The sequence below is a fragment of the Puccinia triticina genome, chromosome 1A (genome assembly GCF_026914185.1).
Source record: "Puccinia triticina chromosome 1A, complete sequence".
NCBI classification, from domain to species: domain Eukaryota; kingdom Fungi; phylum Basidiomycota; class Pucciniomycetes; order Pucciniales; family Pucciniaceae; genus Puccinia; species Puccinia triticina.
Window position 1 is genome coordinate 4,849,607 of NC_070558.1, and position 16,391 is coordinate 4,865,997.

The following is a 16,391-nucleotide window of genomic DNA, read 5'->3' on the forward strand; positions in this document are numbered from 1 at the left end:
CTTTCCCTAAGTTCTTGTGTCAGCCTTAGAATCTGTTCCTCCAATTGGGTCCCGCGACTCAATGAATTACAATTGAGTCCCGCGACTCAATGAATTACAATAGAGTCCCGCGACTCAATGAATTACAATTGAGTCCCCCGACTCAATGAGAGTTATGGCGCGCATGCACAGTTGTGATGTGGCAGCGCTAACAGGCAATTGAGTCCTGCGACTCAATGAGAGCTATGGCACACATGCGCAGCTGTGATGTGGCGGTGCTACCAGGTGCGCCAACCACTTGTACATGTGTAATTATGTAAGCAAACTGTGAAAATTTTTGAAGTCAGGATCTCCCTTGCCTAGGATCACCACCAAAGAGATTACCACCCTCCCAGTATACCTACTGTCACAGGCGCCTAGGATATTGACAGTAAGTAAACTCTTTCACTGAACCTTGTTTATCTCAGAGGTACAACTCTGTGTCTGCTTGATCTGCTCTTCTTTGCTGGCCTTTGCCTTATCCTTGATCACAGGGCTGTCCCTGCTTGACCTGATTCTTTTTCTGTGGTTTTTGTAAGAAACAAACCACATAGGTTTCCCTTTAAAGAACCTTGTCTATCCAGAAGGAAGCTAAAAAATTGTGGCTGGATTAAACTTGTCTAATCCAGAGACCCTCCACGTTTCTTTGGTGAGAGGAGGCTGTAGCACTCTCTAGCACAGCTTGGCAGCACTCTTCTGAAGAGGTAGCATTGCCAGTGGACGTGCATTCCCACCAGAATAAACCTTGAATATCTGCTTATCTTGATCCTGCTAAGTTTCTCTCTCTCTTATATTTGGATTTTCTTTATCCAAAGAAATCCAAATATTCCCCCCTTCTTTCTTGTGTCCTGCTGTCACTATAGAGACTCAGGCTCACACCTGGCTTCAATTGGTCCCAAACCCGGCTGGGTTTGGGGGGCCCACCGGCCAACCTGCCCAATTGCCATGCCTAAGTAAAAGATTCAGCTAAACACCAACTGCTCCCTTTGAGTTTATGCATGTCAACTGATGGCATTTGTGCAACTTTTTCTTGTAGTGAGTGAGGATTTCTGGATAGCGGAATCAATTTTCAAACTCCCATAATTTCCCTGGTTCAAATTTTGGTACTGGGGAACCAGGCCAGACATTGAAATCCAGTCTTCCAGACATCCACAACATTTGGAGTTGATTCAATTTTTCAACTCCCATACACCAGGGGAAAATGCACATACACAAAGGTGACATTGTCAAAATGGAAAACAGCTCACATGCATGTGCATGGAGACATTGGAAAACAAAAGAAACATAAAAACAACTCACAAGCTTATATGTTTTAAGAATCCAGGTTGTCTAGCTGAAATCTGGTACCACAAACCTCCAAGCTTGACTTGACACATACTTCCACCCTATTTTCATCCTTCTTTGGCTCAATTATAGATGATACCTGCCTTTTTTTAGGGAAATATGAAAATTCAGGTGGGCCTTTCACATCATTCTAACCGGTGTGTATGTGTTGTTGATCTGAAAGAGGCCCAGTCTGCAATTTGTAACAAAATTTTACGCGCGCACATGAGGGAAAAATTAGCAAAGTGAAAACAACAAACACCTTCATGAGCATGTGAATAATATGAATTGAACCCCAAGAAATCATCCCAATCAACAAACAGGTCAAATTGAGTTATGATTTAATTGTGGTCATTGTGTCTTAGTGGTTTCAACTGTGTTTGACTTCCAGTTGAGTTCTGCATGATGATTTATGGATGAATCCATGATCAGTTTCAGAACAGTTGGTGATGAGTTCAAGCATTTGTAAGGACTTGAGATGTCCTTCACTGAGATTGTCAAAGACGTGGCACAAGGGACGAGGCGGAGAGCCTAGAGAGGTTCTAGGACCAAACACTGGGGGATTTCATAAAAATTGCTATATATTGAGACCTGTCTGCCTTCATGCAACAGTGGGTCAGCTACGCTAACATAGCTGTTAGCTTAGCGTAGCGCAGCGCAAATGCGCTATTTCTTAGCGTAGCGTTGGCGCAATTGCGCGCATCTGCGCTAACGCTACGCGCAAAGGATGCAAAGCTATTTTAGCTTTTAGCGTAGCGTTAGCGCAGATCCGCGCAATTGCGCTAACGCTAAGCACGCAAGGCGCGAAAGAGCGCGCGCTATGCTGCGCTAAAGCGTTTTTCGCGGCAAAAAAGTGCCTTTTTTCCGCTAAAAGCGCTTTAGCGCAACGTAGCGTAGCGCAGCGCTAACGCTAAACAAAAATTGGTATGCTGTTAGCGCCGCTGAAAATTAGCGAAGCGTAGCGGCGCTAACAGCGCGCAAACGCTACTCAAAAAAGGTTGGCGCTTTTTGCCGCTACGCTAAACTTTAGGGCTAAAATAGCGTAGTTTAGCGTAGCAGCCCACTGTTGCTTCATGAGTCAGATTGGGGCGGGTCAAGTTGTGTCAGTGTGTATAAGTTTGATCCTCTATGATCATGCACATGTATCACATTATTTGGAAGGAAAAAGATAGAAAGAAACTTTTAAGATCATACATACAGCAGATTCAGAAAAGGATGGCAGTCCAAAACAATTTTGGGCCTATTTTGGAGCCTGCAGGCTGTGCATCTGAGCTGGGAAGTGCAGATGTCTGGTGAACCTGCCAAACTGAGTAAAAAGCTCAAAAAATCTAAGTATATTAAATCCACACTTTTGCGGAAATTGGGATCAAGGGTTTCCCCTATCCCTTTCTCAAAAGGCCCCAAAAGGGGTTTTCCAGTGTGGCTGTGGCCAAATTGACACTTTTTCTCCCATTTCCCATCTTTTTCAGGCAGAAGTATGTTTGAATTTTTGCCATGAAAAATTTATTTAAAGTCCCCGAACATTAATGCCTTGGACTGGCCCCCCAATCCATGAAGCACAGATGAAAAAGGGCTGGGTTGTCCCCCCTCGGGCCTGTTGCAAATGCAAGGGGATGGAAGGGGGCAAAAAGTTTAAAAGATGTTCAAACTGCATAAATACTCTGGTCAACCACAACTGCGACAATGGAGGTGCTGTAATGTGATTTGGCCCAACCTGTGCAAATGCAACAGGGGGTGAAAGGTGAATTTCTTGACCCTTGGGCCTATCGCAAATGCAATGGCGGAGGAGACAAGGACTGACCCTCCTCAACCTGTGCAAGTGCAACAGGGGAGTTGGAGCCGTGCCGCTTAACAGTTTGTGGGGGGGGGCAACTTATATGGTTTCCGATAGCCACCATATTCCACCTCCCACCCCTCCGCACTTTGTCTTTGGACTCATTTGTCCAAACTCCCATGTTTCACTCCCCCTTCCATCAGAAAACATTTTCATGCCTTCACTTCACTCGTTGTCATTGAGGCGCTGCCAAGCATATGAACTGTTCATCACATCCGCTTTTGGCCGGGGCACCCAGATGTAAATTTCCCTCACCTTCTCTTGTCAAGCTTCTTGATGGAGAAGGGTACTTCCCTTCAGTCACAGATTGGGATTTTTTCCGCCCGGAATGGGTTTTTCTGCCCTCTTGCCCTCTGGACCCTTCCCTTTTCTCTTCAAAACGATTTATTTCCAAAAACAGGTCCAACCCTGTGTTTCAAGGTTATTTTTGAGGTCCAGATGGCCTAGTGGTAACCATCACCCATGGAAGCTCTGTGTCTCCCCTGCAATGACATATTATAATCACTTCAAAGAGAGTGACAAGTCGGGTGTTCAAATCCTGGTGGACCCAACCCCTGGCCGCTACCACTTCCGCGCTTGGACAAATACACACCACCCATTCAACCTTCAACCCAATTATTAGTTTTCCTCTTTAAATGTATAAAAAAAATTAATTTCAAAACCCGTTACCCAATTGAATCAACCTGAAAAATGGTTGCACCTCATCCACCCCACAACCCACATCACAACTCGTTGTCCCTAGTTGTTAAGATTACCACATCCTCTACAGAACTTGGACCCTTAGAAACAAGTACTGAAAAAACAAACTACAAACATAAATAACAAAAATGCTTGCAGGTAGATAACATCATATTCATAGTGTGCAATGCCAAAGGCTAAATTACACTAAAAAAAAGGTCATTTTCCTCCCTCATCCCGCTGTATTGGACCAATACAAAACATTGGTCCTTCTCCAATCAACCAATATGTACGTTGGATACAGCGCAGGCCGGGATGCCCCAAGCTGTGCAAGACTCTCGGTGCAAAACATTTCTTGTTCACCAACCCTGAGGCGTGGATGAGACCAGCTGTTGTTTGCTTTGGTCGCCAGAGTCTTAGCAGAGGTGATTATGCTCCTTGGTGAGCACTCAACAAGCATAATTTCACAATTTTTGTGTATCCTCACTTCAGCTAAATATTGATTCAATACCATGTAGACTAAATAAGACATCAGCTATAGCAGAGAGGCCGGAAGCTGACACCTCCAACTGCAGGTCTCCATTCCTACACACTGATACTGCTGATCCTATCGCGGCAGTCACTGTGAGCTTAACAAAGCCTCCCAGTGAGGCAGCCCAGCAGTCTGTCTCATAGAGAGGTCACACTTGGTGTGAGCCGCTTGGCGCCGCGCTCCCCTGCAGGTGAGGAGTCACCGGGGCTTGCATCATATCTGCCAAATTTCACGTCTGACCATGCTCACAACAACGGTGGGCCAATACACTAACATTATTTGTTAGTGTAGTGTATTCTAGCCAAAACCAGCTAACAATAAGTGGCTCATTGCTGCTCACGACCACAAGGTGGATGTCCAGGCCAGCTACTTTGCCTCTCTGAGTATAATACTAAAGGAGAAATTTTATTTAATCACCTATTGAGTTGGGAAAGCTGAAGACTCCAAGGTCCTCATCGCCAATGCGCTCCATCATCAAGGCAATTTGTTTAGCAGCTTTGTTGCTCTTCTTGCTATTGGCAGTTTCAGTAAATACATTCAAAACACAAATAAAAGATTCTAGATCCGATTGGGGGGTTTATTGTATGTTCAATGATTGTGCGAAGCGGGCTAGCGATTGGAAAGAGTTCAATAGAAAGGCTACTTGAAAAGCGGACAGATGTATATCTGAACCTAGATGTGGAAAATTTTCTGCTCACTAACCTAGAGAAGCTCCAGCAAAAGAAATTCACCCTGACTGTCCAGCAGGTCGAGCACCTCAAGATTGGGCCCAAGGCTCCCATCTTCCTCGAGCTTGGCTTGGCCCCGCCTAAAAACTCCCAACAGTCTCCTACTCCTCCATTTTACCGACCGGGTTGTTTTCCAGCATATGCTCTCTGTTCTCATCCTCAAGGAAATCAAAAATGTCAAAGATTTACACATTCAATTCAAAATCATCTAGGACTTACCCTACCTTCTCATACCCCATCACAAGCAATTCTCCAGATATCTTCAACATGGTTATTGTGCACTCTTTTTCATTCTTCCCAGACTTACGTCCAATCAACATCCGCGCTGACCCCATATCCTTGTTGTAACCCCAGACTGGCCTTGTTGTAACCCCAGACTGGGTTACCGTTAGGGCTCTCCTAGACCCCCTTCAATCTACATGTATATAAACTTGTCCCTCAGTTTCTCTACATGTAATGTGATTGTGCGCATCCTCTTGCCCGTTTCTCATCAATCCTCGGCCTAAGAATTGGGATCCCGTCGGACAGACAGGTGCACCTGGTATCCGCCCGCTGAGGGCGTGTCTTCCTCAGCTATTTATATCATCTCACCGGCAAAGAGTAAGTAGGGATTGACCCGTTCGGCGGGGCAAGTGAGTTGTGTCTGTTCCAATTTGTCCCAGAGGTTTTCTATAACGTACTCGGCTGCACAAGCCCTACTTGTTCAAGGGACCAAGCTGGGTCTAACCTTCAAACCTGTCAATCCAGCTTAATCCCTTGCACCCAACCAGTATTAACCTGCAGTCATTTGCAACAGATTTTTGGACAGGCATTGGACCTGCGCTGTCTGGTTCCCCAGCGGAAATTTGTCCCGGGAATGTGTTTCAACTTTCATTCCGGCGGTCACTCATGCCTCTCATGTTTGATTTTTGATTGCTTCCTTGGTTACATATGAAAATTAAATTAACACAAGTGGAGGACTTTCCGTCGTCTAAAACGTCTAATCTAGAAGGACAGGTTAAACTTTACTGGCTGGTGAAAATTGATTGATATCGAGTTTTCACCAGCAAACAAGGTTTAGCGGATTAGCGGCCTCCTCTAAATCAAGCCTTTTAGGCGACGGGAAGTCCTCCAGTGCCGGCATCGGCCGCCCCCTTGCGGCGCAGGCGGCTTCTCCATCAGCGCGGGGTCCCCCGGACGCCAATGAGGCTAACTTAACCAAGTCCCTCTATTGGAGGGGGGACGCCGTCCCGCAGGGACCCTAATGAGGTCTAGGAGCTCGTCCTGCGGAGCGATTCAAACTTGCTTCTTGAATTTACCAACGGAGATTGCAAACCCAGGACCGATTCCCAAGCGGCGCACTCTTTGCTAATCTGACGAGTGAGAGTGGACGTGACTCTTCGTGCATGAGCCCAAGGTATGGGCCACATGGGTGCCACCTGCTGCAGTCCGAAAACCGCCGGGGAACGGTCCATCTTACATTTGTACGAATCTTCCTTTGAGATCCCCCAGGGACTAAATACATAAGCGTCGCCCTCTTCGCTGTGGGCTGTGGAACCTCTACGTCGCCCCGGGCAGTGGCAAGCACTGGGTGTTGCGGTCATTGTAATATTTATGCCGACCGGTTGTATTTATGTACGCAATGTCAAATCCGTGGTGGCGATGGTTCTTTGCTGCGCTAAACGGTGCTATTTAGATCGGTAAACGTCCTTTTCATTCCCAGATCTGCGGGGTGAACATTTCTACAAGGTCCTTTCGATTGTTCTAGGAATCTAGCTTGTCCTCCACTCCAGCCATGCCGATGCGTTGTACACACACAGTATTCCTAGTACTTTATAGAGCTCCATCCAAACCCCCCTTATTTCGAGTGTGTTACCGCTGCCCACGGAATTACTGACTCCAGATTAGTGCCAGCGCAACCCAACATGAGTTTCTCCATCGTCGTTATTCTCCGTGTATGTATGTGACTCCAGGCAAACTTTTTATGCTTGAAACTTGAAAGTAGAAGTAAGTTTATCGGCATCAGTATGACACCCAGACATTAGCCAAACATTAGCAAATAATTCAGGTGCGGATGTCACACCATCACTTTCGCCAGCTATAAATCAATCGAATTTTGGACATTATTGCGTCTCAACAACCGTTACATACCCTAGTGCATCATGCCCTCCGGAGCCCCATTTGGTCGCTGTCGATTTAATTCGTCTGCCCATCCAATTATCGAAATCGCCACGTATCAACATGCGCCATCCGTGTCAACCAACAATCAAGCTGCCATCGCTTTGACAGCTTCTCCTTACAAGAAAATCTTCAAGTCCCAGCGACCCTATACGGCTGAGAGTGACAATCGCACCGTCTGCTTGGATCCATCCGAGCAACCAGATACTACATTCCAAAAGAAATACGCCACCGGACCGTGGAATGTAGATGAAGAGGGGACTGATGGGCATGTCGAAGCGGAGCAACATGACCCCAGTGCAGGCGCTGGGAGTGGATCAAGAAGCACACTCTCCACTTCGACCAAGCGGCTTGATTTAATTATTCTTCCTCTGACCTTGCTGATATACGTGCGCCATCATATTTTGCTTTTCGAATTGTTCATTCCGAGGTTTCGAAGTTTGTCTCAGCTAAAGGAAGATTATCATTCTGGAATGCTAGCTCTCAGACTATGTTCAACGATCAAACATTGGAAACGCTGCAGCTTACGGTTTGAAGTCATATGTACTAGATAACAGTCACTGGTGCTATGCTTGGGTCTTGTCCAGGTGAGCGATGGGGGCTTAATGTCCTTGAATCATTGTTTGCATTGTCTTCATGAAATCCAAATCAAGCTCGAATACCAGTCGGAAATTAAGACGGAACTTCAGGTCGCAGAAATCTTCTGAGCGCTGGGAAAAACATTGCTGACCAATTTTCGTCCTCCAGCTTTTCCATGACTTACCTGTCATTTTTAATTGGTGCCAATATAGTCGTTCCCAGATCTCGATCTCCAAAATATCTGCTCTCATGTGGGGTCTTGATAACTAGTATCGCGACCATCATAATTGGTTTTGCCTCGAACTTCGCAACCATTTTCATCTGCCGGGTTGAGTTTGAGTCTATAGATGTGAAGCTCTAATTTTCTGCGAGCTGATTTTTCCCCTCTCTTCGTAGTCTGTCATTGGTATGGGAGGGGTAAGCATTTCTAAAAATTCAATGAGACTCGGTCAGTAAGCTTCACATAGAATTTCTTCAAAAAACGGCTTTACAGGCAATCTTAGGCAAAAGCATGGAAACTTACTACTCTTTGATGTGAGCATCTTGGGCGATTGGAAATTTTGAATAATATTGTTTTGCAAATGTGAAACAGCTGACATGGTTAATTTACTCACATGCCGCACAGATATACCCGCACTGAGATGGCGCAAAGAATGTCTTTTTTCATCGGCTCAACCGTTTTGGCTGGGGCGTAAGTTGTGGATCTTCTTCCTTTCCCCCGGATAGCAGGAATCCAGATTGTATGAAAAACAAATGAAAGCTTTAAAAATCATTAACATTCCGGTCCCTTTATTTCGACAGTCTGAACGGAATCTTCGCGTAAGCCCTTGAGCTCTACGATACAAACGTCTATCAATTTGCCTCATAATTGTTTGCGAAATTGTGTCCTAGATATGGGACTGGTCTCATTAAATCAGAAGTGAAAACTTGGAGATTTTTGTGAGTTGGTCATGTTTCATTTCTTCTTTCGCATGAATAGCGGGGCATAAATTTGACAGATAAGGTCACTTGTACATGTGTTCACAAGATTCTTTATCGAAGGAGGCCAAGGCATCGTATTGGCACTAGCATGCCTCTTATGTCTTCCATCATCAAAGGTGAAGAGGAAACCCGAAACAACTTCCCAAATCCAAATTCACACCCAGGGCTCTTTGTCAGAAATCAACTCTTTCACCTTAGAATACAACATGTTTGAATGGAGGCTTGCTTTAAGAGCTCTAGTGAATCCAAATATTTGGATCTCTTCTGTCAGTTGCTGCTTTTTTTTTCTTTAGGAAGCCGTTCGGAACTCCATGGTTAACTAGAAGTCTCAGCAACACCTAATAAAGCTTACCTGTTCTTCGTCTCGGCATACGGACCAAACAGTTTTCGTACGGATGTGTAAATTTAAGTGTCGGAAGTTTGACTGGATATCTCCCCCTTATCATGGAATCGTACGTGCTTTCCTACTCTACAAATCTGCTTGCTATTCGCCTTAGGCTTGACGGATGTGGTTTTGAGCTGTCAGCTTTTGAAAGGTAAAATACTGATGCGTTGTTGATGTTCAATTCGTAGGTTTGGAAATTCGCCGGAGCAATCCCAGGTTTTGACCGCTTGGCCATACTTGTTTGCATTTGTTCTAATGTTTATGGTCGCAAACGCATCCGATCTCGCCGGCGTAAGAAGTGCTTTTGTCATGCTCATGTGTACAATTGGTAGCACCGGTTGGGCGTTGTTGCTGCGATACGATGCCTCTTGGGTTAAATATTCCGCAACATTCTTAGTTGTGGCCGGAGCGGTGAGTCGGAGAATGTACACACAGATAACACCCCTCCATGTTGCTTGCTCTGATACCCATTTGCTCTTGGCGCTGAGTAGTATTGCCCGATTCCTTTGTAAGCTTCACTGCTTGAAGTGATGAACTGCATTATCGTCGAATTTTGACCACTTTTATTCTTCTCTTCACGACTGACACCAACTTATGGACCCGTAATGTCCCTGACAAACGGCCGATTTAAGAATTCTATCATGGACTCTCAGCAATTGCACTAGTAAGCAATCCGAGCTCTCCCACCTTCGTATCAGATTCTGATATGCGCAAGCTTCTTATTTCGCGGCGCCTAGCTTACAATGAAAGGGCCATATCTTTGTGAGCAAAATGATTCCACATTTTTTTTTCAAACCGAGAAACCTGCTTTCAAAATAGGATCCTGATATGTTACTTTTTAGCATTCTTATGCAAACATTTGGACAAGTCTTCACAGTTGTTTCCAACTTCATATTCCATGCCCTCAACAAAGACAGCCCGCAGAGATTGGGCTACTTTATAAACTTGGTCGGTAACGCTTCTGCCGTTTTAGCAGTCAGTTACTTGGCAGCGGTTTATCGTTATCACAATTGGAAAACTTCCCGCCACGCGGCTCCAACCAACGAGCGTGAGTTCAAATTTCGGGCTCATACTGTCAGCGAAAGATTTTGAAAAATTTAAAATTGGTTTTTGGCCTTCTTCATCCTTGGCAACCAGGCTTCAAGTATTTCCTGTAAACCGGCGGGGAGATTGGTATAAATACCACGTACCACAAGCGTCATGTTGTTACCTTCACCGTATCAAATGCCGCGGATTTTATCTGTATGCATCCTGACAGTCGACGCGAATTCTCTTGGAGCGTCACTGGAAGTGCGGGAACGTCACCCGGCTTCATGTTGATTTTTATACGAATGCATCAACATTTCAAGTTTAATAAACAAGATTGAAACATACATAATTGACAAATCAGAAGTTGGCATCACAGCGTTTGTTTCGTCGTTTGACTGAAGTCGCAGCTTGTTGGGATATGCGCCGCTGAAGCTCAGGTCGACCTCTTCCGGAAGCCTGCTGCCAAGTGGTACGGGGCACACAATTACATTGGATATGTTTCGCTTTTTCGCACCTTGGATATTCCTGGGCAACTCCGCCAGAAAGAACCCGTCTTCGAACGTACAACATTGCCTAATGTTCAGGTTGGATTGTAATTAAATAGTTGAAACCAAGTGACACTTCCTGCGCAAGCATCGCCATCGCAAGTGTTGTCTCAGTGAGACTGGTCACGGGATCCATGTGATCCATCTGCGGTTTTGTGTCACACTGGGTCGAGCCCTGGCGACTGCACATGGGAGGCTCGGTGCCAGAGACGAGTAGTGCAATATTGTTCCTCGTGGGAAGAGGTATAAAGTTGGACTGCGTACTTGATCAAAACTCAAAGAATTCAGGTACATTTACACTCTCTGTCATCGTTTAAATTCTAGTCCTAATCTAATTTCGAACCGAACACCGGGTCCCTTCCTTAATCCTTTATAGTAAATATCAGGTGGAAGCTATTCCCGGGATTCCAAATTCATTAAGACTGACCAAGCGGCTTACACCAGATGAAAGCAGTTTCAAATCTTGCCGCCTTTCTTGCTGCAACAGCCGCACTTGGCCCTCTCAAAACCTACTGCGGACCTCTCATCGAACACTCCCAGGTTGCTTTTCACCTGATTCCCCTGGAGAGGGGGAAGGACCCGGATAAACCCATCAGAATAAACCACACAAAATACTTCGAGTATTACGATTGGAAGGGAAGTTCCACTGTTGAAATAGAAAATGGGAACATTTGGGTCACATTCCCGTTCGGGTATTACCTCCTACAAGTTAAACAAGGCGACAAGATACTGGTCGTATTAAGAAAATCCGACCTCTTGACCGAGAGGATGGCATATGAGAAACACCGTGTAGCTACGCTGGGAAGTTGGACGGGAGGATATACCCAAATACTAAGCGTTAAGTATGTCATCACCGCCGAGTCACTTGAAGAATCCATGGAAAGACAGAAAAACAGTTTGTGAGTCATTTCTATTCTTCATCAGTTTGGTCGTTTGTAAGGTTTCAGTGCACAGGAGAGCAACGGTGATGTAATAGCTCTGATATATGCGCGAGCATAATCATCTCTGAAATGACCCTAAAGAGATACAGAGCAAGCAAAATGAGTCCATAGTTTCCTCCACAAGTCCAACTTGTTTTATAACACAGAAATTGGGCCTAGGAGTACCATTTGGCCCTGAAATTCAGCAGCCTATCTATCCCTGGGGACTGGATGGGTAATATTTTTCTTGGTCCTGGACCTAACCCCACCCCCATTTATGCAGTATGAAGATTGACTTGCATAAAATCATAAAATTTCAAGCTGAAAAGAATTTGTACCATACAAACACTCAAAGTGGAACAATATTTCCACGTGGTATACAAAAAATCATCACCCAAATTTTCTATTCCCCATTTGGATGCATCATGAATGTAGGTGTTATATTTCACAAATCATTAAATAGAAACCAAACTATTCAAAATGTGGTACTTATATGTTTTTGCAGGCAAGGTGAACCACTGATCTCCTAAATATCTCCATCAGATTTGAAAAATTTGGCTATATTCAGTGCCATAATATGAATATTACACTCTTGGCCATTATAAAGTGTAATATTGGTTTTATGGTGCTGAATATGGTTGAATTATTTCAATCTGAGAAGAATATTGAGGTGATCAGGTGTTCAAATTTTCTGAAAGAGAAATTAGGTACCACATTTCTAATGGGTTGTTGTTTATTCAATGATTTGTGCAATAGAACACCTGCAATTATGATGCATTCAAACAGGACCTACAATTTTGTGATATGATGTTTTAAAACCAATCTGCTTGCATCATGATCCTTAATCCCTGCTGGTGCTGCTTTCAGATTCAGAACTGACTTTTGAATGCCATGTATATCTCAACCATTGTCTCTACTCTGAAAATCAACCAAAACTTCCTCTCATAGTCCAATATCACCCTTTGAAAGTTGTCAGAACTTAGTTGGTAACACATCCAGTGAAAATTTTCCAAAGGTCACCAAGAATTCTGGACAATATTCATATAAGCCAGCTCAATATTTCCAAAAATATCCAGCTCAGTATTTCTAAAAATATTCCAAAGTTCAAAATATCCCTCCAGCCTTTAACACAAACAATTTTCATTATTTTGAACAAATACAATCCCAGATGGACCCCATATTGCAGCTATTAGATCTTTCAAAAGATGAGATTGATTTTTCCAATGAATTAAAACAACTTCTCCCCCTTTCAGAATGTGCTGAAAAAATCACAAATACTCTGGGAGGTGAAATGGATAGCCATGCAATCTCAAAATTCAATGTAAGTAACAACCACACAATTTTCTCAAGCAAGTATGTCACCCAAGTGTAGGATCATCTGAATTTTGAACTTTGATGAAAAACAATGGAAAAAAAGAAAGAAGAAAAAGCACTCAGAAAGGTGTTTTCACTAGGCCAAGTGAGTTGTAGGAAAAATTTTGTGTCAATTTTACAGTCTTGTTGATTTTTGAAAGTTTGTAGATGTTAAGGAAAACTACAAGTTGGTGTAAAAACTCACAATCACAAGTTCAAGAGGCAATATCAGATTTGGTTAGAAATGACATTCCATTGATTTTATTATTCTTTCATAGATGGAGGTTCAAATTTTTATTCACTTATATTTTGCATATTCTACATGTACAACAGAATTCTGAAGTGCAAGATTTTATCACAATGGTTGGAAAACATCATCACCAATACCAGATCTTGGCTGATCAAGAAATTCAATTTGAACCTGAGGATCAATTTGATGAGGTAAGTGATGAATCTTGAATTTTTGAGTCCTATATTCATGATTGAGGAGCTTACATCATAATATTTTTTGAAGGATCAATATATTACCCTGGAAATACATGATAATGGAGTGTCACATTTTTCCAGAATTTCTGAAAACCATGATCCTTCAAAAGAAAGAAAGAAATCCACAAAACTTGAACTTGAAAAGCAGTTTGAGGGAGATCCTGGAGAACAAAAGCTTGAAAAACCAAATCTTAAGAAATTTTGTGATCAAAAAATCACAGCAAATTCTAATTCTAAGACATCACAAATCTCCAAAGCACATAGAACCTTGGCAGAATTTTTTTATGGTGGAACAAATACTCTTAAAGACAACAACAAAACCCATGACCAAGATTCAAACCTAAAAGGTCTACCCCAACCTCTTGTAAATTACCAGCCACAGGTTTCAATAAAAAATCTGGAAGATGGGCCATATAACTTTGTGGGTTCTCAAGAGGCAAGGAATGAAATCCAAGAACAAATTTTTGACAGAATCAAACCCAAAATAAGATCACAAAAAGACAAAAAAGGACTGGTTTCTGAGGCAATTTCTACTTACCAGAGGATGAATGTTAGTGATGAGGGGGTGAAAGAGATAATTAAAGATTTTTGCCTGTTGGAAGATGAGTCGCTAGCCGCTGAATTTTTAGCCGCTAAAGGACATGAACTCCGTCTTCAACTTCTTGAAAGAGAGGTCAATAGGAAAAAGGCAGAACTAGATGAAAAATTGAAACTGAAAGGAAAAGGTATTTCAGCACTCACATAGCTAAAGTATTAATTTGATTTGATTTAATTAAATGATTGAAAGGGAAAATGAATCAAATTTAAAGGAATGAGGTAGAAACATAAAGCCTGAGAATGAATTGTTGTTTAATATTTTTTGTCATTTCATCTCAGATCCACCATTGAAATATCAAGTAAGGATTTTTATCTTTGTAATCAATTCCAGGCGGGTTTTACAAATTTCTGTTTCAATACAGTAAATATACCCATGATTAAAATCTGCACAAATCACTGCATGCCTCATAATTGAATTAAAATATTTTTGCCACAGGTTGTTTCTCTTTTCTCTTTTTTTCTGCTTGCATCCAATGATATTTCCCCAATGTCACAACACACGCAGATGACAATGTGAGTCTCTGAATCAGGCCTATGTATAAGCAAAACTTAAAAACTAACATACATGAAGTATATATGGTAAACAATTTTCATTAAAGATGCATGTCTACACGTACAATTATCCATTTTTAGCCATTATCTGTATGATAACAGCTAAAAAAATTGATATGCAGACATGTATCTTCAATGGAAAAAAATTAATATGTACCCTTGGTGTATTGTATTTGTTTAAGTGTTGGTATAAGTAGGAAAGAGACACATACCTACCTCCACTAAAGCCTCACACAAGCCCCTTGGTGAGAGACCTTAGGGAAGCACCACAGGCTCTCTGTATCACATATTAGATTGTGCCCAATATCCAAGGTTGGGTGTGGATCCTGTGTGATTTTGACCCAAAAATACTGTTCACTACACAACCTATAAAAAACTGTACTGAAGTGTAGCTATTGGGATGTTTGAAGACCTCATAGCTGTGCATGTTGGGTATATAGCCATCTATTTATCATCTCTTCTTTGAAAAACTGGCCACTTCCAAAGCTCATAAAACCAGTAAAGAGATGAGGAAGGCCCAGTCAAGTATTCCCTATGTATCTGAGAAGTTGACAGGTCTCCCACAGTTCCTTACTGGGGGCGGTTGGCCAAGAGAGGGTTTTGGATCCCCTCTATCTTTGTGATCTGATGCACCAGGGGGGAATGTGTGGCACTCTCTGGAGAGTTCCTGGCCGTAATTCCATCTGATGTATGTACTGATGTGTAGTTCATGTCACGCATAACCTCTGTTTAACTTTCAAACCCAGGAGGAGTATGACTGTAACCTAACCTACATTGAAATGATCAACAACTCATTAAGTATTTGTTTTGAAGTGGTGTTTAGCTGTAAACTATATCACTTCTGGGCACAAAGGGCTGCTGATTATGAGTCAATCAACTTAACTTCCAGGCATATTGGCAGCTGCAAAAGAATCTGCATATGTTGGCAACTGGGACAGATTGCATGAGAAAAATCTACTCAATAAAGGTTGTGCCCCATCACAAACATCTCCATGCCAGAAGATGTATGACCCCTCTGACTGTTTAACTGGAAATCCCAAAGATTCATAGGAATTATTTTTGACACTTGGTCCTGAAACAGGCTCACATTACAAGCCTTGCTTGAAGGCCCGCACAAGTAGATGACCATTCCTGCACACCCATCATCCCAACAGGCTGCATTCACACTGACCAGTCTTTCAGGACGCTTGGCATGAAGTGTCCAATAGAGTCTGGATGCTGTTCTTAGATGGACTAAATGTAATCACTGATATGCCTGAATGAGAGATTGGCAATTTGTTATGCCCACATGGATTGGGAAGAGTCCGATGTCAGGGGAATTTAGCACTCTCCTCTTGAACAAAAGCGGTACAGATGCACACTTGACGAAGTCCAAGTCTGGTGTGCGAGCTGAAGGATTGGGGCAAGTGCACTGATATGCCAAGCCCAACCCCATCCAAGAATGTGCCGATTCTGGAAGCTTGTTGAGCCATGATCCTCTGTGTACAACCTGAGATTGCTCGGTTGAGTACCTAAGCAGGCATATATGTAACAAGCAAGATCCAAGTGGATATCCCTCAGCCAAATAGGAGGGATTTACAAGGGAAGCTTGATCTACATGAAGAGTCTATGCTGCAGGAGAGGGAATGTACACAAGCATGCTGCAGTAAGTATTTTTCTTCGGTTCCCAAGTTCGAAGCCGTTGTACAGAATGG

The 16,391-nt window shown here is 43.1% G+C and overlaps 2 protein-coding genes across 2 annotated transcripts; one reads left to right on the forward strand and one right to left on the reverse strand.

Moving 5' to 3' along the window:
* Positions 1-5,087: 5,087 nt before the first annotated feature.
* PtA15_1A544 (uncharacterized protein) lies at positions 5,088-5,382 on the reverse strand (the record flags this gene model as incomplete). Its single annotated transcript, XM_053165582.1, has 2 exons — positions 5,088-5,193; positions 5,333-5,382. The coding sequence occupies 2 exons, from the start codon at positions 5,380-5,382 to the stop codon at positions 5,088-5,090; spliced, it is 156 nt and encodes a 51-aa protein (XP_053016759.1).
* A 1,872-nt stretch (positions 5,383-7,254) lies between these two features.
* PtA15_1A545 (uncharacterized protein) lies at positions 7,255-10,307 on the forward strand (the record flags this gene model as incomplete). The annotated part of the gene is made up of 15 exons (XM_053165583.1): positions 7,255-7,659; positions 7,751-7,857; positions 8,018-8,177; positions 8,246-8,266; positions 8,343-8,383; positions 8,475-8,540; positions 8,651-8,668; positions 8,741-8,788; positions 8,877-9,096; positions 9,215-9,282; positions 9,404-9,626; positions 9,707-9,723; positions 9,848-9,879; positions 9,953-9,977; positions 10,058-10,307. 15 exons carry the CDS (start codon positions 7,255-7,257, stop codon positions 10,305-10,307), a joined length of 1,701 nt encoding a protein of 566 aa, XP_053016760.1.
* Between the last annotated feature and the right edge of the window lie 6,084 nt (positions 10,308-16,391).